The sequence below is a fragment of the Arvicanthis niloticus genome, chromosome 4, assembly GCF_011762505.2.
Source record: "Arvicanthis niloticus isolate mArvNil1 chromosome 4, mArvNil1.pat.X, whole genome shotgun sequence".
NCBI classification, from domain to species: domain Eukaryota; kingdom Metazoa; phylum Chordata; class Mammalia; order Rodentia; family Muridae; genus Arvicanthis; species Arvicanthis niloticus.
Window position 1 is genome coordinate 84005630 of NC_047661.1, and position 27743 is coordinate 84033372.

A 27743-nucleotide genomic window follows, 5' to 3' on the forward strand; every position below is an offset into this window, starting at 1 on the left:
ATAATTCTTTAAGTACTTAGAAGGTAAGGACATAGAACACTGCACTGTTTAATACTGTACAGCTCGAGTAGCCACAGTGGGAGAGGGTCTTGCCTAGCACTTGTAAGGGCCTGGGTTTAGGGGTGAGGGTAGAATCAGGAGGAACTTGCGGATGTTTGTTTTTCTTCTGATACAAAGCTCCCATTATTACCAATGGCAAGGGGGGGGGGTGTAGACAAGAAAGGATACTAAGACAAAATGTTCACTGAAAGTTAAAACAGGGTGGGTGCTGGAGAGAAGGCTCAGCCATTAAGGGCACCAGCTGCTCTTCCAGAGGACCTGAATTGTACTCCCAGCATCCACATGACAGCTTACAAGTGCTTGCAACCCTAGTTCCAGAGGATCTAACACCTTTCTTCTGACCTCCACTGCTACTGCATGCATGTGGTGCAGACATATATGTAGGGAAAACACCCATATACACAACACAAAAATAATTTTATTTTAAAAAATGAGAAAATTTGTTTCATTACACAAACACAAGCAGTGGACAGAGAGGTGCAGTTGTCTGCATCCTTTACACAGATATGAAAGCAAACACCAAGCCATGACTTCCTGTCTGAAGAACAAGCTGTTCCCAGAGATGTAAATAACGTGACTGGATGGAAATTATCAACAGTGGAAGTTATGAAACTGCTTTATTAGAGTTATGCCTCTCTTCTAAAAAGCACTAATAAATGCTATCTATTTTTGAGAACCAAAATATTCACATAAGACTTAAAGGGTCCCAACTCATTCTTCATGTGACACATAGTTGTGAGTACTACAGAGGCTCCAGATACTGGGCTTCCAGAGTTAGAGGAGACTGAATACCAGCTCCTCATGGAATTACACTTGATGGGGGTAGAAGACTGAGACTTACAAAATAGAAAGATCCTTGTAATGTCCAATGCTGATCAGAATTAAAAGATTTTCACATTACTGTAATATCGAGAAATCACATTAAGTGAATACAGGTTTTATAAAAAATGCCCTGGGGTGCTCAGTGGTTATGCATGCTTCCAGTCAGCTCCCAGCACACACACACCAGGCAATTCATTTGTAACTTCAGTTCCAAGACAAACACAGACATGCTAAATAGATAAATAGGTAAATGTAATTTTATAAAATAAACAAACAAAAGCCCCAAACACAACCAACCACCACAGTCTAAATGGCAAGATACAACACCATCACAATGCAGTCATGAAATGTGCAAGAACAGCTGCTGAACTATACCATGGGAATCACAGAGAATTATATTTTAAACAGCTATGGAGGGCACTCCATTTAAGAAGCATGTGGAAGAAAAAAAATGATGAGAAATGGTAAGACAAGAATGCCAATGACACCAAAAAACCAAAGTTTAAAAAGATGAGGGGCTAGAAAGATGGCTCAGTATTTAAGAGTGCTGGCTGCTCTTCCAAAGGACCCAGGTTCAATTCCCAGTGTTTCACATGTGTTTCACAAGTATCTATTACTTCAGTCCCAGGGGAAGCCAATGCTCTCTTTTAGCCTATATGGGCACTAGGAATGCACACAAGGGGTATACAGACATATATGCAGGTGAAAAACTTACACACATTAAAAAAAAAAAAAAAAGTGTGATGGCCTGAGGTATGGAGTCTGATGCTTGTCAGCTACATAGCAACAGTCTCAAGAACTGCCCCACCCCCTCCCACACCATCCAAAGTAAGCTGCTTAGGTAATTTAATTAAAAGAGGTCATTAGGGGCTAAGGGCTCAGAGGTGGAATGTTTGCCGTATGTGTTGGCTATGTTGTGGGTCCAATCTCCAGCCCAGAGGGGTGGTGGGCATTAGAAGTTACATGTGCTCTCAGCAGGCAGAACTGAAGTTGAGTGATGGAGATAAAAAGCAAACGAGAGATGCAGGTGGCTCATAATGAAGAGACTGGTCCACACGGGCCTTACACCAGGGGCAAGAAGTACTGTAAGGGAAGAAATCGGAGGACCAAGAGAGGGCTGAAAACTGATGAATACACAAGGAAGCGAGGGAAAGGAGGCTGGGGAGGCACTCAGCTGGTGGAGTGCTTGCCCAGCACGCAGTAACCCTGAACCCTGAGTTCAGGCAAAAGCCCATACAAAGTGGGCATGGCAGTGTATACCTAGACACCCTGGCACTCATCACATCTCACTGTTTAGTTAACTGAAGTCCTCTTGACTGCAACCCAATCTATTTCTGAGTCTGTGAGCTTTCCTGGGCCATTTTATCTATCTTTCCTCCCGGAAAGTCTTCCTGAATTCTGTTCCTGGGCCACTTCTTAAGCAATCACATATATTTAGGTGCATATGTATAAAACCCAACAACACAGCTAAACTGTTGTCTCAGAGATCTAAGTCAGTGCATGGCAGTTTTCTTCTTAAAATATACAACCACTTGGGCATGTGGGGAGACAGCTACAAGCTCGAGGTCAGCCTGGGTATGGGCTGCACAGTGAAAACCCAGGATATTCCACAGCTGCACTGGGTTATGCAGCTTTACAGACAGGAGGTTTACAATTCCCTGGTGTGAAACAACGGTGCAATGAACATCCCTGTAAATGTAAGAACAGTTTTGTAAACGAGATAATTCTTTCCCTCCTTTCTTTAAAACAATTTCATACTTCTATTCAGGTGTACATGTGTACGCCTGCATGAGTATATACTACTCATATATGGGTGCCATGAGTGTTCAGAAGAGGGCGCTGGATCTCTGGAGCTGGAGTTACAACTGAAGCTACCTAATGTGGGTGCTAGGAACTGATCTCAGGTCCACTGGAATTGCAGCAGTTACTTAGAACCACTGAGTCTTCTAGCCCCAGGGAGACATTTATAGTGTTTCCTTTTAAGAATATTCACTTATTACTGTGTGAGAGTGAGCATGCCACACTGTGTGTGGAGGTCAGGACAACTTGGTGAACTGGCTTATTCCTTCTACCTTGACAAGAGTTCTGAGAACTGTACTTGGGTCAGCAGCAGACATCTTTACCTGCTGAGAGCCATCAGCCTTGGCAGCCCTGTTTTTTCCATCTAATAAAACTCCTAATACATTCTGTAAGTGTCTCCTTTCTACACAGGCTGTCAGCAAGCTGACAAAATAACTGAATACATTACCTGACACACCATAGATTTTACTTTAAACTAAAACTTCATAGTTTTCCTTGCTTCTTTCTATAGGAGCAACTAGAAATAACCTCTGATTAAACCTAAATCACGAGGCCAACACATGCAAGGAGAAACAATGACAGGAAGTCAAAATAACAGGAATAAGTAGCTTCCTTTTTCTATCAGTCTTAGTTTCAGGCTGAGTGACTACAAAAGTACAGAGCACGCTCGTCCCAACTGTCTGTTCTGGAAGGGAGTGGCACTTCACAAGCAGAATCCCCTCGTTCCCTCCCTCCCTCCTTCCCTCTAAGGCATAACAACCCCCTCCCACCCCCCACAGATCCCAGAGTTCACAGGAAAATGTCAGCCAAATGAGAAATTCACTGGCAGATGTAATTACCCCTTACACAATTCACAGCAAGAATGACATGTCACAGAAAGCTGTCTAGTGAACAGCTGGCTCCAAATAATTGCTTTATGAGCTAGCTAATATATATGAGGTTCCATGGTTTCAGGAATGAAATTCAGATGTTTCATCACTTACCAATACAAGCTTCTTGTTCTAAACATCCCTTTTATGAACAATCATCTATACAAATGGCCTTTTCCCTTCTTGTGGCTCTTTCCCGCCAGGGCATTCCATTGGTACTTCCCTTCCACACACACATAGACAGACAGACAGACAGACAGACAGACACACACACACACACACACACACACCCGCTGGGAAGATGGTGTCAGGAGGTCCTACCATCTTCAGGGAACAAGCTGAGGGGGAGAATGAAGAGGCTTTGGGAGGTTTCCCCCACTAGGCTATAACTTATTATTTTCCATGTTATGGCTTTATGTTTCCACACACCACACTGTGGACAGTACTCCCTAGGATACACAAAGACCCTTCTTGACTAATGTGGAGGTACTCCACACTGATTCCATTGTAATTGTTGTAGAAAATTTTAATCCCAATTCAGGGTTTCTACCTGCCTTTAATCATTCAGTTCCTAGATAAAACACACAAATTTTTATTATTTACAATATAGCTTAAACAGCACAAGAGCTGGGCAGATATTTACCCTCTATGCTATTAGAATTTACTTTCCTATTGATAACCCTGAGTTATTATTTACTACGTTTCATCTGGGTTGCTCTTAACTCCAACTGGCCAGCCTTCAGGGCCACGTTTTCATGACTCACCTAACCCATGGTGGTGTTCTCTCTTCCTTACCTCTTCTCTCCCTGGTGGTTCTCTGACACCCCCAGGCTCTGGAACCTAAATCCTGCTCATGTCTCTTCTGTGTTTACTGCTCAATGACAAAAGTCTACTGACCTGAGTTCAGCCAAGGTGGAAGGAATAATCCAACTCACCAAGTTGTCCTGACCTCCACACACACAGCATGGTATGGTTGCTCTCACACAGTAAGAAGTGAATTTTCTTAAAAGGAAAAGCTATAAATTTCTCCCAGGGGCTAGAGATGGCTCAGTGGTTCAGAGTACCTATTGCTCTCTTTATTCACCAATCAAAAATAACTTAAGGGCAAGGACACGTAGGGTCACTTGGGTCTATGTGAGGACTCTCTTGTCTTGCGGGCAAACAGGTCTTGGGGGGCCCTGCACTTAGCATTACAATGCATAGCAAAATCCAAATGTCAACAGTATTTTCTGGACCAGACCCTACCATGAGATGCTAGGCTTTTCCAGCACCTCTGTCGCTATGAATTCTGCTCGGAACAATCTTACTCAGGAGCAGCTTTACTCAGGAGGTAGAGGTAGGAGGAGGGTAACTGTCAGACAAATGGGCTACATAGTGAGACTGTCTCAAAACACCACTGATGACATTCAAATACATTTAAATTAGTCAATAAGAAATGAAAAATGAAAATTAAAATGAGAAGCTGGGTGATAGTGGTATATGCCTTTAATCCCAGCACCCAGGAGGCAGAAGCAGGCAGATCTCTGAGTTTGGAGCCAGCCTGGTCTATAGAGTGAGATCCAGGACAGCCAGGACTACACACTGAGATCCTGTCTACATCATGTCTCTTCTGTGTTTACTGCTCAATGACAAAAGTCTACTGACCTGAGTTCAGCCAAGGTGGAAGGAATAATCCAACTCACCAAGTTGTCCTGACCTCCACACACACAGCATGGTATGGTTGCTCTCACACAGTAAGAAGTGAATTTTCTTAAAAGGAAAAGCTTTTAATTTTCTTAAAAGGAAAAACAACAACAACTAATCAAACAACCCAAAACTCCCAAACCAAATCAAAGTGAAAAAACAAACAAAGGAAGAAAGGAAGGGAGGGAGGGAGGGAGGGAGGAAGGGAGAGAGGGAAGGAAGAAGGAAGGGAGAGAGGGAGGGAAGGAAAGAGGAAAGAAGGAAGGAAGGAAGGAAGGAAGGAAGGAAGGAAGGAAGGAAGGAAGGAAGAAAGAAGGGAAGGAAGACAGACAGACAGACTGGTGTTTGGACTAGAACCTGTAGCCGAGGCAGGACTGCTCTGAGTTCCAAGCCAGCCTGGGTTATAGGGTCTCATACAATAACAGCACTGAAATTCAAGTGAATTATGGCACACCTGTTAGATTGGCTAAAATAAAAAAGGGGTTGTACTTAATGCTGGTGAAGCTTAACTAACTCATGGTGGAAACATTAAATGGTTTAGCACATTGGAAAATTACTTTGACAGTTTCTTAAAAATTAAACATGATCTTGGCATGGCAGCTAATGTAATCCTAACACAATATTTTCATTCTCTCTGTGTGTGTCTCTCTCTCTTATACACACACACACACACACACACACACACACACACGTAAATATATACCTATTATTAAATAGTTATCACATTCCTAAGTATTTAACCAAAAGAACTTACAACACACATCCACACCAAGCCTTATACAGGTGAATGTTCACAATGGCTTTATTTATCATAACACAGAGCTAGAAATAGTGCAGATACTAGTATGAATAGATAAAATAAATTGTGATGTATGTATACATGTAGTTGAATACCATTCAGTCTTACATCAACTATCAATATATATTGATATACATATACGTATTGATATACATTATAATACATATACATAATAAACAATCATGCACAGTAGCCTGTCTCTAACTTACCTTCTTTGAAGATTTATTTATTAATTAATTAAATGCATGAGTGCTTTATCTGCATGTACACATTGCCTGCCAGAAGAGGGCACTGGATCCCACTATAGATGGTTGTGAGCCACCATCTGGTTGCTGGGAATTAAACTCAGGATCTCTGGAGGAATAGCCAGTGCTCTTAACCAATGAGCCATCTCCCCGGCTCCAACTTCTTATCTTTATACCCATGGATTAGGGCATCTTGCAGCCATCATCAGAGAAGCTTCTTTTTGCAGTAGACAGCAATTAATGAGACCTACTCTAGTCAACATGCAGAGAGACTGTGCAGTGCTCTGCTAAATGAGACATCTAGATCATAGTCCCTTCCCTCAGGGCTCAGGGAACATTGAAAAGGAGCTAGAAAGTCTTTATATGAGCCAGAAGTAGTGGGTGTGTGCGCAAAGAAACAGAAGTTGCTGGACATGACAGGGCACCTGTTACATACATGAACCAGAGGCTGCATCCTTAAGACTCACACAAGGTTAAACCAGCCAAAATCCAAGTGTGGGTGAGAGAGAGGTTCATCAAGCCCCACCCCTAGCTGAGAAGTTACTGGCAACGATGGCTGACAGGGGGTATGGGAGGATGTCTGGTTTCTCCAGGGATGTGGCCTAGACTCCAGTGGATGGTCCTGTGGCCATGCACATACAGTCAGCATTCTATGGACTTGGTAGGTTTAAAGCAGAGCACATCAAGTTGAGAGGAAAAAGTGGCAGGATGGGGGGGGGGGGGAGGCTGGAGGGGAGGGAATCAGGTGGATTTGATCAAAACATCTCATTTGCACATACAAAACTCTCAAACAATAAAAACAGTCATGTAGAGCTGAAGAAGTCTACCTTCCCAGAATTAAGAGAATATGTTTTGTATGATTCGATGAAGTCATAATGTAACATGTCTGGGTACAGAAAGCACACCAGGGACTCAGGAGCACAGGGTGGGGGAGTAGGCAGAGTGGATTAAAAGGGCACAAAGAAGATCTTAGGGGTGATGGACACATGCCCTTGTGACTGTGGAAATGGTCCCATGGGATACGTACATCAAAACAGTCCAGAGCACACTTGTGACCCCAGCACTCTGGCAGGGACAAATGGATCTTGAGCTCAAGGCCAGCTTGGGCTAAATGGCAAGACTGTCTCAAAAATAAAAAATATGGAGGGGTTTGGGTAGGGCAGCTATAACAGACCATCTGTTCTAAGCCACAAAGTCAACCTTAACGTTTGCCAGCTGTTTCAAAAGTCATACATTTTGTTATCAGGATAGGGATGGAGTAATTCCAAACCAGCGCTGCTGGTGACAACAGAGTGGCCCTCAGAAGTAAGCATTGTATCTTCCTTGCAGTGTCCCATCAGCATTGTTTGCTGCCCTAGACCAATGAACTGTGTAATGATGGTAAAGCCGTAGAAGCCCTGTCTAGTATCTCATCCAGCCAAGAGCCGTAACATCTGTGTTTGCGTACATATGTGCTTGTGTGGTCGGGTGCACAAGTGTGCTAATGATGGCGGCAGATGTCTTCCTTTGATTATCTTCCATCTTGTTTTGAGACAGATTCTATGTTGATACAGCTAAGTGTGGTTCTGTATCAGAGGAAGACATGTGTGTGGAATATAGAACATGCCCAACACAAAGAGAAAAGCAAAGCATGTGCTCGAAAGTTGATTGGCAATCAATTCTGTTTCCAGAGTTTTTAAATGGCTACTGCTTTCAGTCCCTCGGCCTCCTCTGCAGCAGGCTCAAAGCATTCAGCAAGCCATTTTCTAGATCTGCATGGAATTACTGGAAAAAACTGGAGTTTTCCTGCTGGATTATGTTAGCTCCACCCTGGGCTTCTGAGCAATGTGATTTTCCTTTTCTTTTGAGGGAATTTTTATAGTGCCCTCGATCAGGAAATAAGTTTACTTTTGACTTTCATGAAGATTGTTTTTCCTTGGCACATGCTTCTTACATCAAAAATCACTTTTATATAAGGTTCAATTAGGACCAAATACAATACAAATGGTCTCTTTAACAACTAAAGTTCACATACAGGAAGGCTGGATATTACATTACAGGAACACTGCCTTTCATGGCTTTATTGCTAACACACTTTGGTTGCAACAGAGCAGGGCAGGGTGACTTCCATAGGTAGGAGAAGCTCCCTACCTGAGGACTACAGTAGGTGCCGTGCAATCTGGCAACAACTTCAGAGAATGAATAAAGCTCTTTTACAGTCCTGGCTCTATAGTCAGATCCACCTTAAAAACTGTAGAACATTTACAATCTTTCCCTAAAGAAACAAAACCTGCCAATGTGACCTGACATTCACTGAAAAGCAACAGGTAGCCATATGGTTTTGCTCAGAGAACAAAAACTTAAATGGAAGTAGAAAAAGAAATTTTCCTTTCTCTTTGAAAGGAAACAGAAAAGACCATTCAAAGTTGTTTAAGACAAAGACCAAACTGCACAACTATACTCTCAGTACTTGGGAGACAAGAGGCAAAAAGATCTCTTGAAGGCCTGAGGTCCAGTACAGCCAGTGAGACCCTGTGTCAAAAAGCAAGGGTGGGAGGAAATGGCCTGGAAAGATAAAGAGATGGCTCAGTGGTTAACTGGGCACACTCATCTTGCAGAGGATCTGAATAAGGTTCCCAGCATCCACTTCAAACAGCTCACAACTGCATTCCAGCTGAAAGGGATTCAATGCTTCTGGCTTCCCAGAGAACCTTCACTCATTTCTATGTGCTCATGCACACAAGTACATAATTAAAAATAAATAAATCTTAAGAAAACAAAAACAAAACCCCAAAGACCAAAGCCTTTCAACTCTCTGAAGTATGAAATATGAACTAATACAAAGAAAATCATTGTTAGTACAGAAATTCCAACAGATATTTGTTAAGAAAAACTGCTGTAAGGCAGCAACATCTTGGTATTACTAGAGAACCAACCACCCAACCACCCAACCACCCAACCACCCAACCACCCAACCACCCACCTAACCAACCAAACACTAGCCCACAAATTAAATGAGATTTCCTTTTAATGTAAATAATCTGGTAAGGGGCTGGAGAGATGGCTTAATAATAAGAGCAAGGTGGCTCAGCAGGGTGGTAGTATCCCACACCTTTAATCTCAGTGCTCAGGAGGCAGAGGCAGGCAGATTTCTGTGAGTTAGAGGATAACCTGGTCTACAGAGTGAGTTCCAGGACATCCATGGCTACACAGAAAAACCCTGTCTTGGGGGGAAAGAAAAGCATGGTCTGTAACTCTAGTTTCAGGGAACCTGGTTCCCTCCTCTGGCTTTACAGGCACCAAGTATACACACAGTGCACATACAAACATGAAGGTAAAACACTCACACACATAATACAAATAAACCCCAAAGTACAACAACAAAGATTCTTATTGACATCTGGGTCGACTCTTAACCACAGCTGTGAACAACTGTGTCCCAACAGATGTTTAAAGATACGTGTCTGTGGCAGAACTAGACTGGCTATAGGTTGAGCTCAGTTTTATCACCCATAGGCCACACACAGGCCCAGTCTATCATTGGCCCAATTCTGAATGTCACTGGCTATCAAAACAGAACCCTTAGAGAGCTTCTGCTTCCCTGATTCCTTTCAACTTCTCAGACTATAATCAAGAGAACTAGATGCATGCAGGAAACCCATTAGGAAACACATACAGCAAGCAGCCAAGGCTGCCTGTGGCAGAGCAGAGAACAGGCCTTACTAACCCCAAACACCTGCCCTCAAACACTGGCAGTCATCTTATTTGTTCGACAAATATTTGGAGCTAGGGCTGTGGCTTAGTGATTGAACATGTATTCAGCGTGGCCACAGCCCTGAGTTAATCTTCAACAACAAAAATTACTACAACAAACATTTACCAAGTATGTACATCAGGCTCTGTCAGGCTTATGGGAGAGTGAATGGCAGAGTGACACATGCAGCAGGTGCCATTCTGTGACCTCTCAGGCTAGGGAAACCATCAGAGCACAACTCAGGGCATGCTCTGCTTCTTCCCATTACAGATATAATCTCCCCATCAGTTCTGAGGGGATAAAGGCAGAGGATGAGGGGGAGGAAGACTGAGTAACAACAGGTTCTACAAAGGTTTAGAAAGGGCTCGAACCTTCCTTGGTACTTCTGTTCTCATTCTCAGGTGAGGACAAGAAATGGTGTCCTGAGGCAAATCTTACAAGTAAAGTCAGCCTTTCCAGTCAGCAAAATCAACCAACCAACCAACCAACCAACCAACCAACCAACCAACCAACCAGCCAGCCAACCAATAAGCATAATAAAGAAATAAACCAGTGTCACTCTAAACTTATCAGCTTTAGAAACCATAGGTTTTACTTAATTGCATTTTGCAGGGATCCATTTGTCTTTGGCACACGCAAATCTCACCTTTTTTGTTTATTGTCCTTTGCCTCTGGGGAGTATCATCTGTGCAGATTCAACAGATAAGTCTTTTCTCATCCTTTCTAAGTATGCGGAGACAGGAAGGGGAATCCCCACGAGCACGCGTGTAAAGAGCTCCTACAGAAGGGGTGGATCTGCTTGGACTTCTTAAGGCTCTGTAGTGTTTCCTCAGACTACTCACTAACTCCCTCTGTAGTGTTTCCTCAGACTACTCCCACTAACACGTCCCACTAACATGTCTCTTTTGTCCTTTGCATTTTAACAGGTAACAAATTTAGTAACAACAGCTTTTGTTTGTTTGTTTTTGAGACAGAGTTTCTCTGTGTAGCCTTGGCTGTCCTGGAACTCTGTCGACCAGGCTGTCCTCTAACTCTTGAGATCTGACTACCTGTCTCCTGGGATTAAAGGTGTGTGCCACCACCAACTGGCTGCCTGGCTGAACAAAAGGGTTTTTAATTGTGTTGGTAGCACAGATAGTTTTATGGAAACCTTAATGTTCTGGACATCAGACCCTGAACTAACTAACTCTCTCTCTCTCTCTCTCTCTCTCTCTCTCTCTCTCTCTCTCTCTCTCTCTCTCTCTCTGTGTGTGTGAGTGTGAGTGTGTGTGTGTGTCTCATGAAGTGGATCTCAGCAAGTTCTCAAAATGGTCAACATTTAAAAACAGCCAAAACACAGTAAAAATACAAGTTTTAAGGTTTAGAAACCTAGTAGATACCAATGGAGCTATTCTGAGGGCAGAAAGGCTTCAACAGTTCTTTCCCTCTTGGTTTACTTGAGACAAGGTCTATGGAGCCTTGTCTGACCTTGTAAATTACTCTGTAGGCCAACATGGCCTCAAACTCACTGAGATCTGTCTGCCTCTGCCTCCCAAGCACCAGAAGTAAAGGTGTGCATTACCATGTTAAGCCTAGAATTCTTGACACAAATTACACCAATGCCCACATAAAACCACATAAAATAAATAAACTGGAGAAACAACTCACAACATTGGATAAGCAGTCAATCTCTGTCTCCGCACCCCCCTCCATACCTTTAAAGCTTCTATAACAAGGTCCCTTGCTTCAAGTTCTCCTTCAAGAATACTGAACAGTGTCAGCAGTTCAGGCTTGCTGAGTTTTTCCAGATTCATCCTGAAAGTCTTAAACAAAGGCAAAAATCAGTCTTCAGAAGAGGAACTTGATCAGAGTAAAGAGAAAAGACAAGACACAAGAGCAAAATGTACAACACAATACCCTTTAGACCTGCGAGTCAAAACAACACCAGAGTTTCCTGATGTTAATCATAAACTGAGCAGGAAGAGGAAAAAATAAAAATCCACTGTAAATTATTGATTCCATCACCAAGATCAATTATTCATTACCTCTTCCAAGCTGGTTTGCAACCTGGGTCTCAGAAAGGATCAGGAACTAATTCTGTCTGCTAGAAACTCAGGTAGAATTGTTTTCCACCGGGCATCATTTCACTAAAGAATTATTGCATCCCATGGAGATCCCCCAGTCTTAGACAACAGAACTTGAAAACTGCACAGAACATTCTAGCATCTCTCTTCACTTGGCTGAGTAAAGTTCAGGTGAAGGTAATGCTTGCTCCAAGTGTAGACGTCGCTGAGAGTGTAGCACAAACTTTAAATTGTTTCTGACAGAAAGTAGGGATCACAATGTTTACACATCCTTCAGCAACCCAGACTTAAACACAAATATATGCACACAAACATCTATCTTCATCTTTTAAAGAGGTTTTTTAAAAATGGTATTTCTGTGTGCAGGTTTGTGCATGAGGAGGACAGGGCCCATGAGGCCTTAGGGGCACTGGAGTTACAGTAGGCTGTGAACCGTTTGATGCGGGTGCACAGGACTGAATGTGGGCACCCGGCAAGAGCATCAAGTGCTCTTAACCACGATCCATCTCTCCAGCCCCATAGTCTCCTATGTGATACGAGCTGGCCTAAAACTCACTAAGTCATTTTGGTTCACCCTGAATTCTCAACCCTACTACCTCAGGCTCCAGAGTGGCAGGTGTCAGTCAGTATGCCCAGTTATAAATATACTTCTAAGTAAACTACATTCTTTAACTATCTCAGTTAGCCAGGCTACTACAAATTGTACTTTTTATGACCATTATTCCGTTTTCCTGAGATATGGTCTAAGCAGTGTAGCCTGGCCTAACCTCCTGTGTAGATCTGGCTGGCCTTAAGCTTCTAGTGAGCCTCAGCCTTTACTTCCCAAGGCTAGGGTTACGGCAGGTACTCCTTGTACATCACAACGGCTTTCTTAAAGACATTGTCATTCAACTCTATCACATACTTTGACCACATTCACCTCCTCAATCATTCTCCTTCCCCCTACCCTGACACCGGTCCCCTTCCTCTCCCAATCTAGCTTCTACTCCCATGTCACACGTGTGTGTGTGGTCTTATATATCTATGGAGAAGTCTACAAGTGAGAAAAAAATGTAATTTTTATTTACTGTGCTTGATATCTCTAGTTGCATCCAGTTATTCTGCAAGTGAGATTAATTTATTAATCTTATTTATTAATCTTATTTACGGATGGATAAAATGCCATTGTGCATATACAATTTACCTCTTCAGATGTTAGCAGAAATATCTCAGCTCATTATTATTTGGCTATTATGAATATTGCTACAATGAACATGAGTCCTCTGGGTGTTTATCCAGGCACGCTGTAGCAGGGGTCTAATTTTAGTTTTCTGAGAAACTGTAAAATTGACTTCTATATCTGCAGAGTAGATCTCAGTGCCCTGGACCACCTGTAGAGTATAACTCTCTTAGGCTATCTTTCTTAGGTTTCTCTCCTTTCCCCTGCCCACCCTCTTCTTCTGTGTCTCTATACAGTTACGGCTGGCCTTGAATTTGCACAACCTTGCTGCTTCTGCTCCCCAAGTTCTGGAACCACAGTTATGCACCATCATCACACTTGGCCCTATTACTGTCTGAAAACTGGCTCTCAGCACATTTATCTGTCAGCTAAGGATGCCAACTGTTTTTTTTTTTTTCATGTTTACTGGCCATTTGCACTTCTTCATTTGAAAAGTGTCTGTTTCATAGTCACTTATTATCGAGGTTGTTTTACTTTCTTGTCATTTTTACTTATTTTATATGTTTACTTTTGTGTGTTATGTATGAATGCACTTATATGTGCCATGGCACACGTATGAAGGTCAGAGAACAACCTGTGGGGTTGGTTCTCATTCCACTATGTGGGTTCCAGTAATCCAGTTCAGGTTGCCAGGCTTGAAAGGAAGCTCTTTTTTTTTTTTTTTTTTTTTTTTTTTTTAAACCACCTGAGCTGTTGTTGTTATTGTGCCTACAGTGTAACTTCAGACCTGTAGTATGGGCACACAGTATGAGTACAGTGTAACTGGAGGTACTGGACACCTCCAGTATTACTCAAGCTCAGGGCTGCTTGGGCTGTTCTAGGTCTTCTGTGCTTCTTTGTTTTAGGCTTGTTTTTCCTATTTATACAGTGAGGAATGTTACTGGAGTTTTGATGGGGATTTCACTAAAGATTCTGTAGATTGCTTTGGATGAATGTTATTTTCATTGTTATCAATTCTGCTGACCCATAAACACTGAAGATCTTTCCACCTTCTAGTCTTCCTCAATTATTCTTCAGGGTTTTCACTGTAGAAACCGTTTGCTTCCTGGTTAGGTTCCCTCCTTGGCGTTTTAGTTCTTACTTATTTTTGAAGCTGTTGTGAACAGGACTTCTCTCTCGAGTCCTCTCTCAGTGTCGGCTGCTGGCATGCAGGAAAGGGACTGACTGCTATGCTGATTTTGTGATATCCTGCTTTGCTCAGTGTTTAGTGGTTCTAAGAGCTGTTTTCAAGTCAATCTGTCTAACAAGTTTATAATTCTACAAGCATCTGTTAAATAGTGTGGCACCTACTCAGTCTCCTGTCTCAGAACACATGTAGGCAGACCTCTGGCAGTAAACACAGTACCAGAGTCTACAGCTTCCAAGGGAGTACAAATACTATTTTCCTTCTACTTTTTCTTCCCAAACTGTAACTGTCACAGTTTTTCTTTCGAATGAAGCCAACATGGTGAGTTCAACTTCTCTCCAGCACTCAGAGAAGCCACTGACTCTCCAGGGCTACCACACGGATGCAGAGAACACGCACAGATGTGCACTCCGATGTCTCATCAGAGCGTGTTCTAGCATGGAACTTGGAAATCTCTTACCACACAGAAAAATGTCCTTAATGTATGTAACTTTAACTTCCCTGAGTGAATTCCAGCCTCTGGTGGGTCTCCAGTAGTATTAAAGATTATGTGCCATAAGTTATTGTGAAAAGGAAAAAAAAAGAAAACAATCCCAATTAGAAACCCTCAACAAACTTAATAGAGCTGCCTGTCACTCCTACCTCAATGCTGCATCAGGCACAACAAAGACTTCGAGCCTTGGCAGCCACAGCGAGGTCTGACTCTTCCTATCTGAGTGACTGGGAAACTTCCTCTTACAGACGCATTTTGGGACGACAGGGCTTTAGAAATCTTTACTTAGATGTCCAGTGCTGTTTAAGGACTACCTTCCTTCCTTGTTTAGTTTTGTTTGTTTTATTTCTGAAATGGGATCTTACTCTGTGGTCCACACTAGAGTAGGCATGAACTTACAGCAATCTTCCTGCCTCAGCCTCTCTCATGCTGAAATCACATGCATAAGTCACCACATCTGGCTCAGTAACTTTAAATTTTTGTTTTACTTATCTACTTATTGCTGTGTGGGTCTGAGAACCGTGTGCCACGGTGTGCCTGTGGAGGTTAGATGACAACCTGCAGGAGTCATCTCTCTCCTACAGCTTGGGTCCCAGGGATCGAACTTAGGTCATCACGCTTGGACAAGTCATCTTGCCCAATGAGCCAGCCATCTCACCGGTCCTGATTTAATTATCATTATATATATTAAGATTCTATCATTTATTTACGTATGTACATCTGTGAGTGTGTATGTGCACATGAGTACAGGTGCCCAGAGAGACCAGAGGAGAGTGATGATCCCCTCAAGCTGGAGCTGCAGGGAGCTGCGAGCCACCCTATGTAGATGCTGGGAACCAAACTCAGGTTCCATAAAAGAGCAACTAGTACTCTCTCTCTTTTTCTTTTGTGGACGGGGGCAGGGGAAGGAGGTCAAGACAGGGTTTCTCTGTGTAGCCCTGGCTGTCTTGGAATTAGTTCTACAGACTAGGCTGGCCTCAACCTCAGATATCCACCTGCCTCTGCCTCCTGAGTGTTGGGATTAAAGGCATGAGCCATCACACCAGGCTGTGGAACAAGCACTCTTAACCACTGAGCTATCTCCCAGCTCCCTGCTTTAGTAACTAATAACTACTATTCTTTCATTTTCTAAAATAACTCCAAGGAAGGCACTAGGACAGCTTTCCCTCTGCAGTCAGGACCACACCCACAGGCCATAGCACCAAGAGTAAAGCATGGGGAGGAATTACACACCCGGTGTGCCATGCTGGCTTCTTACTTTTACTTCCCTCACCAAGACCACAGGTAGAGGGGATTCCTATTATGCTCCTCCTCGCTCTTCCCATGATGCTAAGCAGTATGATGGGCAGATGGGAAAGGCACTCCCCAAATACCAGTGGAGCAGAGTAAAGCAACTGGACATATAAGGACCAAGGCAAGATGAGGAACAGTGGTAAAAACGGCTATTCATATTTCTTTTCTCCAATATTTTTAAAGTCTTCAAACTTATGTTTAGAAGTTCAAAAGTATAGTCAAAAGAGGTTCAAAAGCGGCCATGTCATTTCAGTAAAGCACAGAGCTTTACTGAGAAGTGCAGAATGCCAGTCCTCGATGGGACAGGAACAGCTAGCTGGCCTTGAGGAACACATACTTACTTGTTCTGGCCCTGTTGTTTAACAGGAAAAACGAAACAAATTAGGTACACTCCGAAGTCCCTCCAGTTCCGCTCTAAATAAGCATAAAGACTGGAGGTGACGGCAGTGTAGACTGCCAGCTTAGAAGGGACTGGGTTTTACCCCTACTATACAAATTTGATTATACCCAAATCAAGTCTCTGACCTGCTACACTTCCATCAAAGAATAAAATTTCTATCATCTTCAGAGTCACTTAAATTAGAAAGCAGTCTAGCCTACACAAGAAAAAAAATTCATTCTTTATCAATGATATGAAGAACAATACTCTGGGGTTGGAAAGATGGTTCACTGGGTAAACTGCTTGCTGTGCATGCATAAGGACCAAGTTCAGATCCTCAGCACCCACATACAAAAGTCGGGTATGGCAGCATGCACCTGCAACCACAGGCAGGACTGAAGAGGGCAGAGACAGGCAGACAGATCCCTAGAGCCCACTGACCAGCTAAACGAGCCAACTGGTGAGCACTAGGTCTAGTGAGACACCGTGTCTCAAGAAATACAGTGAAGGGCAATAGAGAAAGACATCCTGTGGTCTCTACATGCATGCACAAGGGTGTGTATCATACACATCAGTGAGACACACAAACACACACACACATATGCACTCGCGCGCACACACACATCTTACCTGTATCTATAAAATCACTTCTACACACAAACTTTAATACCTGGAACATTTTATTAATAATATCAATTCATTTCTCTTATTCCTTATAATGCTACACAAACAGTACACAGGAGGGGGAAAGCCACGGCTGTGTAACTCAAGACCACCATATTGTAGTAATCTTTCGTTGATATTAAGACTTAGCAATTCTTTGCTATTCCATACATTTGAATGTACTCTTGATGCACACTGTAATACTTCTTAGACACACCAAACTGCATCATGATTTAGCCTGGCAGTGGTGTTCCTGTGGGCGGAGTGGAGGTGACACTGACCTGATAATTGTTGGCTGCACTTTAGTCCGTAGGTACGAAGTCTTAGAGGTTTCCTTCAGTTATACTTTTAGAAAGCTGACAGATACTTAAAATGTCGTCGGCATGGTGGGAAAGTGTCCAACACTGCAAAACAAGAAGAAATTCATCGTCCATGTGACCATACTATGAGGAATGTGGTGAGCCCCATTGGTGTCAACGAGGACCACAGCTGGTAAAGCCAGATAGCCGTAGTCCAGTCCCGGGGATGAAGCTGAGTATGTCCACGAAACACCGGGCTCTGACTTCCCTTAGCCAGGGGTAATTAGTGAGAGTGCGAGCTACTGACATTTTCTTTTTTTCATTTTCTTTTTTAAGACAGAGCCTAGAATGGCCTTAATCTCAAATGGTGATCCTCTTGCCTTAGCCTCTGAGATACTGAAATCTCTTCTGACGTCCAGTGCCGTCAAGGACTAGCTTGTCAAGGGCACTAGGCACGAACTTTCCCTGAATTGCCAAAAGCCTGTCTGCAGGAGACAACATGACTCATGTACAATGTCACAACGCGCCTCAGAACATCACCAGACTAAAGCATTCCACCTGCCAAATCTGGGTAAGGAAGTGTCTGATCTTACTCCCTGATAACCACAGAGAAACAAACCAACGTGTGCCCACTTCCACTGTTTATAAGGACGGCCTAACACTGCCAACCTCCATCTTTCTCATCATGCTTACACATTAAATGCTGGCTTATAAACAAATGTTTTTGCTTATAGTTTTCCAATAGTATTAAGTTACAATTAAAAAAAAGACACACATACACCCTACAACATGAAAGATGTGAAATTGACAAGGGAAAAAGGAGGCACAAGGAAAGAAGTGGGTTGAGGAAAGGGAGGGAGGAAGGCCTGGGGTGGAGAGGAAGGATGGGGAATCGTGCTCAGAACACAATATACATGTATTAAAACTGGAAAGGATGAAATAACAAAAACAAAAGAAAAAAGGAAGTGGGGGGGGCTTTAACTTTATCTCAATTTATTTATCAAGTCAACAGTTAAACTCTGAATCTCCCAATATAGGAGAGGAAGTCTGGTTCTATCACACAGTCAAGAGTAAACAACCAACAGCATGCAGGCCAACCACTAAAGCAATTCCAGCAATTTCTGCCAGCACACAATTATACAGCTCAAGGTTTTCAGGAAAAGGCTGCTCTTAACCCACACTCATTATCAGAACCATCACTGCCAGGTTTCGGGCACACCACTCACACTGCAGGCTGTCGACTCCTGTTTTCTGAGTGAGCTGTTACTCGTCACTGACAGCATCCATTAAGTGACTTTGAAAGACGAGATCATCCCAACCAGATGCCCAGCTTACTCTTCCCAATAGAGCCCTCCAAGACCCTGTGTGCCCCACAGTTTACACCCAGACACTTCTGTGTAAGGAATGCTACAGTCTATAAATCTGAGAGAAAAACCACTTGTGGACAAGTTGTCTGGGTATGTTCTCATTGCCAGCTGACAGTGTTTTAAACTTTTTCTTTTCTTTCCCTTCTCTGTGTAGTCCTGGCTGTCCTAGAATTCACTCTGCAGACCAGGCTGGCCTTGAACTCACAGAGATCTACCTGCCTCTGACTCCCAAGTGCTGGGATTAAAGGTGTGCACTGCTACTGTTCAGTTTTCTTAATAAAAATACATATAAACACATACAATAAAAATGTCGCATGTATTCCAATGCCCTGAACAACTAAGGCCAGATAAAGGCTAAGCATGAGAGCACTTTGTCCCACTATGGTACGTGACTCCAGACAAGCTCGCTAGGCACAACATTTAGTCAGTCCCAGCCTCCTCACCCCACTTCTCCAACTGACAGCAGGAGACTGTGAGTCTTCATTAAATACACATCTCCTTGGCCCCTGGCTCCACCTCCCTTCTTCCCTGTTTTGACTGTCTTTTGAGGCAGTTTTACTATGCAGCCTTGGCTGGTCTGGAATAGTCTTGAACTTAGAGAAATCCACCTGCCTCTGCCTTCTGAGTGCATCTTTTTTCTTTTTGAGACAGGGTTTTGCTATGTAGCCTAGGCTGGCCTTTAATTTCTCTCTCTGCTTCAATCCCCCAAGTACTGATCTTACAGGTGTAATCTACCATGCCTGGCCTAAATGTGACGACAATCAGAGAAGTTATGGGTATCTAGCAGGGACGGCACACGTAGGCCACACCCCTCCCCTAGTGTACTCCCACACTGCACCTTAACTGCCTTGCTATTCTGCCTGGGAACTGTGCTGCTGTGGCCTGCTTTGTTCTCACCCTTCCTGTCTCCTAAGCTCTGCATCCAGGTCCTCACTGTGCTGCTTGTTTCTCAACAAAGCCTGTGCTCTGGAACTGAGCTAATCCTGGGGGACAACAGACACAGCTGTGTTTTCACCACAGACAAGGTGGCAGAAAAAGAAAACACCCCAAACAGCTTCTCCAGCCATGTAAGTAATAGGGCAGGGTAGGGCAGGGCGGGGCGGGGTGGGGCGGGGCAGGGTGGAGCAGAGCACAGGTAAAGAGTTTGTGTCTAGTATCTGGGTGTGAGTCTCTGGGTGCAAGTGAAAGTTTACTTCCTAAGTAGTCAGTAATAAGGAACTTGTAGAAAAAAAAAATGAACATTTTAGATGAATCTTAGTTCCTGACAGGGTAGCCTCAAAAACAAAAACAAAAATCCCACTTAAAAAGTCAAGTCAATTAAAAAAAATTCAGTCATTTTACTATGAGATCGTTTTATTACACACTCAGATATTGAGCTTAAGTAACTCATACTTGGGCTAAAACTGTCTCACAGGCCATTCAGTGAGGTCTTAGAATCATCAATTAGATATGACTGGAAAGATAAACTGAATTTGCTCCAATCTCGTAGCCTGAAATAAATCTGTATAAAACCAATATGGGTCATAACTTAAAACCCAGAGATGATGCACAAAATAGGTACTCTGTTCACAAAATAGTGCATTATCTTAAAAACCCAGTATATACCTGGGCATAGTGGTGCACATCTATTATCCAAGCTTGTGGGAGGTGGGAGGCAGGAGGATAAAATGTTCAAAGCCAGCCTGGACATAAGTACCTAGTGGATTCAAAGCCTGCCTGGGTTATATGAGACCTTTACTAAAAAACAAACAAAACCAGACCTAGCCAAATGAAAGAAAACCAGCATATGTGAGATAAACAGGGAACACTGTGCTTAAAGCCACTAAGTCTAAATACAGAGACAAATGCATGGCTGCAGATGAACCCAGGGGCCCCTGCCCCCTCTTAGGAGGTGACTAGACTAGCTCAAAAGACTCCACCCTCTCCCACCCTGGCACATCTGGGTGCAGAAGGGCTACTGTCTGGCTGTGTAAGACAGCGACAACGCTCCAAATGGTCCCACCCTCTCTTACTTTGTTTTTGGATCAGGCCAGGGAAGAAAACCATGCTAACATGCTGTAACAAAATGATTTTCTGATTTGTTTTAAAAAGCAGTTTTTAGCCAACTGTGCTAGAACACACCTGCGACCCAGCACTTGGGAGACTACGGCAAAGGGAGCTGAAGCGAGGCCAGCTGCACGCATGGTAATACTCGGGGGAATCTCCTTTTACTACTAATTCCTCAAAAATAATCCTAAAGGTACAAAACACAATTCCATTTTGTGGAATTTTATAATATTAAGTAATATAAACTTAATTAGCAATACTTTAAATCAAGCTTTTCTCAGCTGAAGATACTACAAGAATATTTACATTTCTATATTTGTTAACAGGCTGAGCCCTTACCCCCAAGTTCAAGTCAAATCCTAGAATTTCAGAATGTGACTGACACTGAAGACACATGCAGAGGCCCCGCCCTACCTTCTTTTTTGGCAGTATTGGTGACTGAACCCAGGGCCTTGAACGTGTTAGGCAAACGCTCTACCTCTGAGCTAACTCCCAGCCCCAGAGACTTTTCAAAAGCAATTAAGTTAAAATGAAGTCATCACACAACATGCATAGAGTAAAAGACTTCGGAGTACTCAGTCATAAATGAGATGTCTATCAAACCTCTCCCCTCAAGGTTCAGCGATCTACGTGAGAGAGGAGGTGAGGAGGCCAGAGGTGGTAAGTGAGCGACTTCAAGGAAACAGGATCATCCGGCAGCAATGATGAGCGTAAAAACTATCAGACTGTGAGAGCACACTCCAAACCTGCATGGGTTCACACAGGACAAGAGTCCAGCACGGAGAAAGGGAGGTGGGCACAGGAGTGAGCTGTCTGTCACTTGTGGAGGAGTGTGACCTCTCTCATAACCTTCTCAGCTATTAGCAATGGATACCAGTGGGACAAGGAAAATCAGGTTTCTCTAACCAAGTGCCACTGGCTCTGTCACAGGGTAGGCCCAGTGCCCAGAAGTTGGCCAATACAAAATGGACTCCATGTTGCTTTTTTTTTTTCATTTTCATTTTTCCCCTTTTCTTTCTTCCACTTGCTCTGGCCTTGCTTGTTCTGGCCCAAAGTTTTTTATGTATTTATTATATGTAAGTACACTGTTGCTGTCTTCAGACACCCCATAAAGAGGGCATCAGATCTCATTACAGATGGTTGTGAGCCACCATGTAGTTGCTGGGATTTAACTCAGGATTTCCAGAAGAGCAGTCTGTGCTCTTACTCGCTGAGCCATCGCCCCAGCCCTTGTTTTTTTTCTTACTGAGTTTTTTGGTTCTGCTTTTCAGGGTTTTTGATTCTTATTTTTTTTTTGAGAGAAGAGAGAATGAACAAGCTAGGATGGTGGCGGTGGGGTGGGAACGGCAAATGATACGATCAAAATACACAAATAAAAAATCTTAATTAAAAAATTAGTCAATACAAGCCTTAATCCAATAAGACTGGTATCCTTATGAGAGAAAATTAGAATACAGACCAGTCAGGGAAAGTGTAAGGCGAGAGCCCACTGACGGCTGACTGACACCTTCCTGCTCTGCTCCCAAGTGCTAGTGTGGCACTAGACCCTGCTCTCTAGTCTTTGGGGGTGTTACTTACATATTTTATACACAGGGACTGCGTCTGCACACGAGAAGAGGGCATCGGACTGTGTGCTGCCATGTTGGCTCTTAAATGCTAAACCATCTCTCCAGCCCCACTTTCTACTCTTAAAGCACATCTGAACAACTAGATTTGAGCTTTCCCCCTACCATGTGAGGACTTACCACAATGTACCCTTTCTCAGACAGCTTTACCTTTTTTCCTAGCCATGCAATAAACAGTGTTCCAATAAAAAGAATGCTTTGGAAAAAGGTTTTAGAGATTGTGCATTTCAGGGCACTATGAATTATCCAGAAAGAGGATCTGAATAATACACTTAGGGAGAAGTCCATTGGTGCTGAGAGAACAAGACATTTATTTACCTGGCACTGAGGGTGTGTCTAGGGACCAGATCTGCAGTTACACTAAAACTCTTCAAGGTCAGCATTGAAACACTGGAGTACTCAATGCAAGGCAGACTCAAGGACCCCAGACTCTCAAGGCTTATGCTTACTGTAAAACTGCTTACTGTGAACAATGAAAACATTAACCACCAGCACCTCAGCATTCTACAGCATAACTTTCTAAGAATTCAAACAAGTAATGAAAAAAGATAAACATTTATTGAGCTAAACATGAATATACGCCAGACATTTCTAAGCGCCTGACATGTGTTATCACCATCTTGGGTGAGAGATCACCACAACCCTGGTTTAAAATGGCAAAGCTGATGCACGGTGGCTGAACAACTTGTTTAAAGTCTTGTAGTTAGTATGTGGAAGAAACCGAATTTGAACCCAGTAAATTTGACTCCAGAGGCTTCCTTGGAAACTACTGCTCCCGGACCTCACTTTACCAGCCTCAGGCGACAGAACAACCTCAGAGATGATCTAGTTTGGCCTCTTTTACAGATGAGGATTATAAGAGCAGTTAGCGAGATCCAAGTCTAGCACTGACCACTTAAAACTTGTATTCCTTCCTTCCACCCACCCACCCACCTATTTTTGTGTGTGTGCCGGTGTACACACAAGGCATGGCTTTTGTATGGAGTTCAGAAGATGACTTGCCAGCACTAGTTCTCTCCTTTTATCAAGTGGTACCCAGGACTGAACACAGGTCATCAGGCTTGTCAGCAAATGTCCCTAACCATTGAGCCACTCTGTTGGCTCCACCTCTCATATCTAAAGTCTAGTCTAACTTGCTGTTTCGGACACCAAGACCAAGCTCTGGTTTGGTCTGGTTCTTAGGGTCCTCTGTGTATGTATCTGTTCATCGGTCTCTCTCATTCTCTCTCTTATATGCTGTCAGCAAGCTTTACATGTATACTGAAGAACAATGGAAGCAGCCTCATGCCCATAAACAAACAAGAACAAAGCTACCGAAAACCAGCTCTGTTGTTAATCAAGCATGGTGGTGCATGTCTGTAATCCCAGCACTCAGGAGACTGCGGCCAGCCATGACTACACCATAAGATGCAGCTTCAAAATGAAAACCATGTCTGTCAACCTGAGTACCTGACTACACCCTTTTACTACTCTTACCAACATAACCACACCAGAAGAACCACATAGTTTTAGCTTCCGGAATGGGTGTGAATGAAAATTAGTTTTTTTTTGTTTTTTAAAGATTTATTTTATGTATGTGAGTACACTGTAGCTGTCTTCAGACACCCCATAAGAGGGCATCAGTGTTACAGATGGTTATGAGCCACCATGTGGTTGCTGGGAATTGAACTCAGGACCTCTGGTAGAGCGGTCAGTGCTCTTAACCACTGAGCCATCTCTCCAGCCCTAGTAGTAGTTTCTTTTTGTTTGTTTGTTTGGTTTGGTTTTTCAAGACAGGGTTTCTCTGTGTAGCCCTGGCTGTCCTGGAACTCACTCTGTAGACCAGGCTGGCCTTGAACTCAGAAATCCACCTGCCTCTGCCTCCCAAGTGCTGAGATTAAAGGCATGTGCCACCACTGCCTGGCAGTAGTTTCTAAAAAACATTTTTCATTGAAATTTTAAGAAATGACATATATCTTTAAACATCAGATTATCAGAAGTTTGAGCTAATTTAGTACTAGATAGTTAGTTTAAATGAAATTCAATTCCAGCCCAACACATCGTCTGTCTTTCAATCCTACCCACTGAGTCCCAGAAAACTCTGGTTTTCTGAGACAAAACCAGAGCAAGGAAAAAATAGTTGTGTAGGTTGATTTTATTTTCAGTAAAATGCTTCATGGATCACCATTCTTGAGGCTGCTGGAATGGAAAAACCCTTCAACTGCTACACTGGATGAAGTCACTGGCTCCATAGGGACTGTAAAGACAAAATCCCAGTCTGGAGGATTAACCACAATAGTGAAGATTATCTGGGTCTTAACTATGCTCACAGCCTTTTTCCTGAACTGCAGGAGCCTTCACACAAGCCTCTAAGGCAGGGGCTCTCAGCCTTCCTAATGCTGTGACCCTTTAATACAGTTCCTCATGTTGTAGTGACTCTCACCCATTAAATTATTTCATTGCTACTTCGTAACTGTAACTTCGGTACTGTTAGGAATTGTTATATAAATACCTCTGTTTTTCGATGGTCTTAGGCACCCCTGTGAAAGGGTAGTTTGACCCCCACAGGGTTGAAACCCACGGGTTGAGAAACACTGCTCTAACTTAAGTATAGTTGTAACAATTTTTTGCCAGCTCCAGGACCCCCAAGGGAACCATACTCACGGAAGACTTTGTGGTATTGGCAAGTACATGCATGGACTCTGGAGCCTGAGAACTCGGTTTTAAAGCTGCTCTGGGTCCATCTGACACCTGAGCTTTAGATCCCCACCTATAAATGGCATGACATATTCTAGCAGGACGCTGTGGACTGAGCTGTGACTGTGACCGTCAGCTTTCACTCTGCATCCCCAAGGAGCATCCCTTTGAGTCCACCTCCACAGACAGGACATTATTTGTTGTTCATTTTCTTTCCAATGGAGCATAACTGTCTATCATTCACGTGTCTAATTTACAAGTCAAAATACACGTATTCCTTCTTGATCCCAACCCAGTAGGCTGACCTGATCCAAGGGGGAGGTGGCATCCCCAGTTCCCCAAAAAGTCACTTTACAGATATGTTCAACACATGTCCAAGCCAATGATAGCTGTGCACTCCTTAGGAACAGAAAGGGCACTCATCTACCTGGATCAGCCTTTTGCTGTGCCTTTTGCAACAAAAATGAAAGGCAAAAAAGTATGTCTCTGGTTCTAGTTTTAAAAAAAATTTTTTTTTACAGCTTTTCATCAAGTTACAACTTTTAACTTGTAATAGGGTTGCTAAAAATATCACAGCTAATGCCGACATTAGACATGCAATAGAAATAAACGCAGCTCCGAACTCAGGAGCCACTATCCCATTCTAGTCTGTCAGTTTATCCATTTATACATCTGCTTAGTGTTTAACAAGATTTGGAGCTCTGTGGACAGCTATTCTGTCTGGCAGAAAGAGGAGGAGGAAGTAGGAGGGCTTCACTTACAGTAACTTGGAGACTGACTCCATTTAGGGGGTAAATAGGGGAAATAATTCCTACTCAGCAGAGGTTTGGAGACTCGGTGACGAACGACAATGTGGTCAACAGAAACAGGGATGTCAGAACAGGAACTGGCTTTAGGGGGAAATGATGACTTCGAGATGAGACAGGCTGAGTAAGAACTAAGTACCCCCAAGAGGAACCTGTGGGAGTCAGCTAGTGTGCTGAGGCGCAAGGGCTTAGGACATGGGATCTTTTTTTTAAAAAAAAAAATGCTTTGGTAAAAAAATTATGTTGGTGTCTTCAACCTAAAGATATGGGGTAAAGATACAGGACCTGATTTGTGTCCTTAACTACCAAGCCAGTGAGAAACAGACTACAGCCTGGCCTGTAGCACAGACCCACAATCCCAGCAACCTGGGAGTCTGAGCAGGAGGATCCCAATTTCAAGGCTTATCTGGACTACAGACTGAGTTCAAGCTTGGGCAACTATTTAGTGAGACCCAGTCTCAATTTTTTAAAATAAGGAAGAAAAAGGCACCTCATCCCTCAGCTGCACTCTCCTCACTGCCCCGTCATTTTTCCTATACCCTCCTTTCGCTTTTTTCCCTTTTCTGATGTGGATGTGTATGTTGCTTGGATGTGTGCAAATGTGCATGCATGTGGAGGCCAAAGGTCTGCAGCAGGTATCTCCTAAATCATTCCTCACCTCATTTTTTTGAGATGTCTGTCACTGACTGATCTGGAACTTCCTGGCTGGCAAGGCTAGCAGGTCACATGCCCCAGGGATCCTCTGGTCTCTGGCTCCCCAGTGCTGAGCCCGCAGCCTTGCAGCTGCACTGGCTGTTTGTGAGGGTGCTGCAGAGCAAAACTATGGTCTTCACACTTATGCAATCAAGCACTGACTGACTGAGCCAATTCCCCAGCCCCTTGCGCCTTGTTAAAGCAATATCTCATTTCTCTTTCTACCCCTTCCCCCATCCCCTGGACTCCACACAAGGTCCCACGCCTTTAAATGCTCACTAGGCTCAGAGTTGGGAGTCTTAGTTTCTGTGCTAACTTTCCTTTCTAGTTTCTATTAAATGTACTAACAATTATCTTTGTGGCTATAACAGTTACAATTTCTTTAACAGCAAAGACACATTGAGATGGACTGTGTCAATGCACTTGATACACTGAGCTTGCATAGACCTTGCAGTCTTCAGTCCCCAAACCCCTGCCATCCTCCACCTCCATTCTCAACTGCCCATCCCTACTCTTTCCCATCCATTCTTGATTGGTCTTCAACTTATTTCTTTCTTTTAGACTAACGGGAAGGTAGTCTTCAAAAGCAAGTCTTCAAGAATGCTTTAAATCAAAATTGTCATCGAAAATTTCTTAAGTCTTATAGAAGATAATGTAGCAAGCGCAGTACACACAGAGCCATTCACAAAAGTTGCAGAATGAACTTGGAGTGGAAGAACTGGTAACTTGAATTTCTTGCCTTTGTTTTCCACACACACACACACACACACACACACACACACACACGGGATATCTGAATGCACAAGCACATGCTCTCAAAAAAAATCATTGGCTCAGATGTGTTACATTATGAGCTGCACAACTCTGTTTTCCTCAATTTAGGAACCTCAGCCATTTAGATTTATCTCATTTCATTCTGTGTATGAGTGTTCTGCCTACAGTGTACCAAAGTGCTAGTAGACAGAAGTGGTCAGTAGCTAGTAG

The 27743-nt window shown here is 43.2% G+C and overlaps 1 protein-coding gene across 1 annotated transcript in view; it reads right to left on the reverse strand.

Annotated features, from left to right (window-relative positions):
• The window catches only part of Cttnbp2nl (CTTNBP2 N-terminal like), a 50079-nt gene that overhangs the window by 18314 nt on the left and 4022 nt on the right, over positions 1-27743 (reverse strand). Inside the window, exons 2-3 of the mRNA XM_034500550.3 lie at positions 17529-17651; positions 11706-11813 (exon numbers count right to left, since the gene is read on the reverse strand). Of these exons, the coding sequence (XP_034356441.1) occupies positions 11706-11804 (99 nt within the window). The 5' untranslated portion in view covers positions 11805-11813; positions 17529-17651. The remainder of the gene's footprint in view (positions 1-11705; positions 11814-17528; positions 17652-27743) is intronic.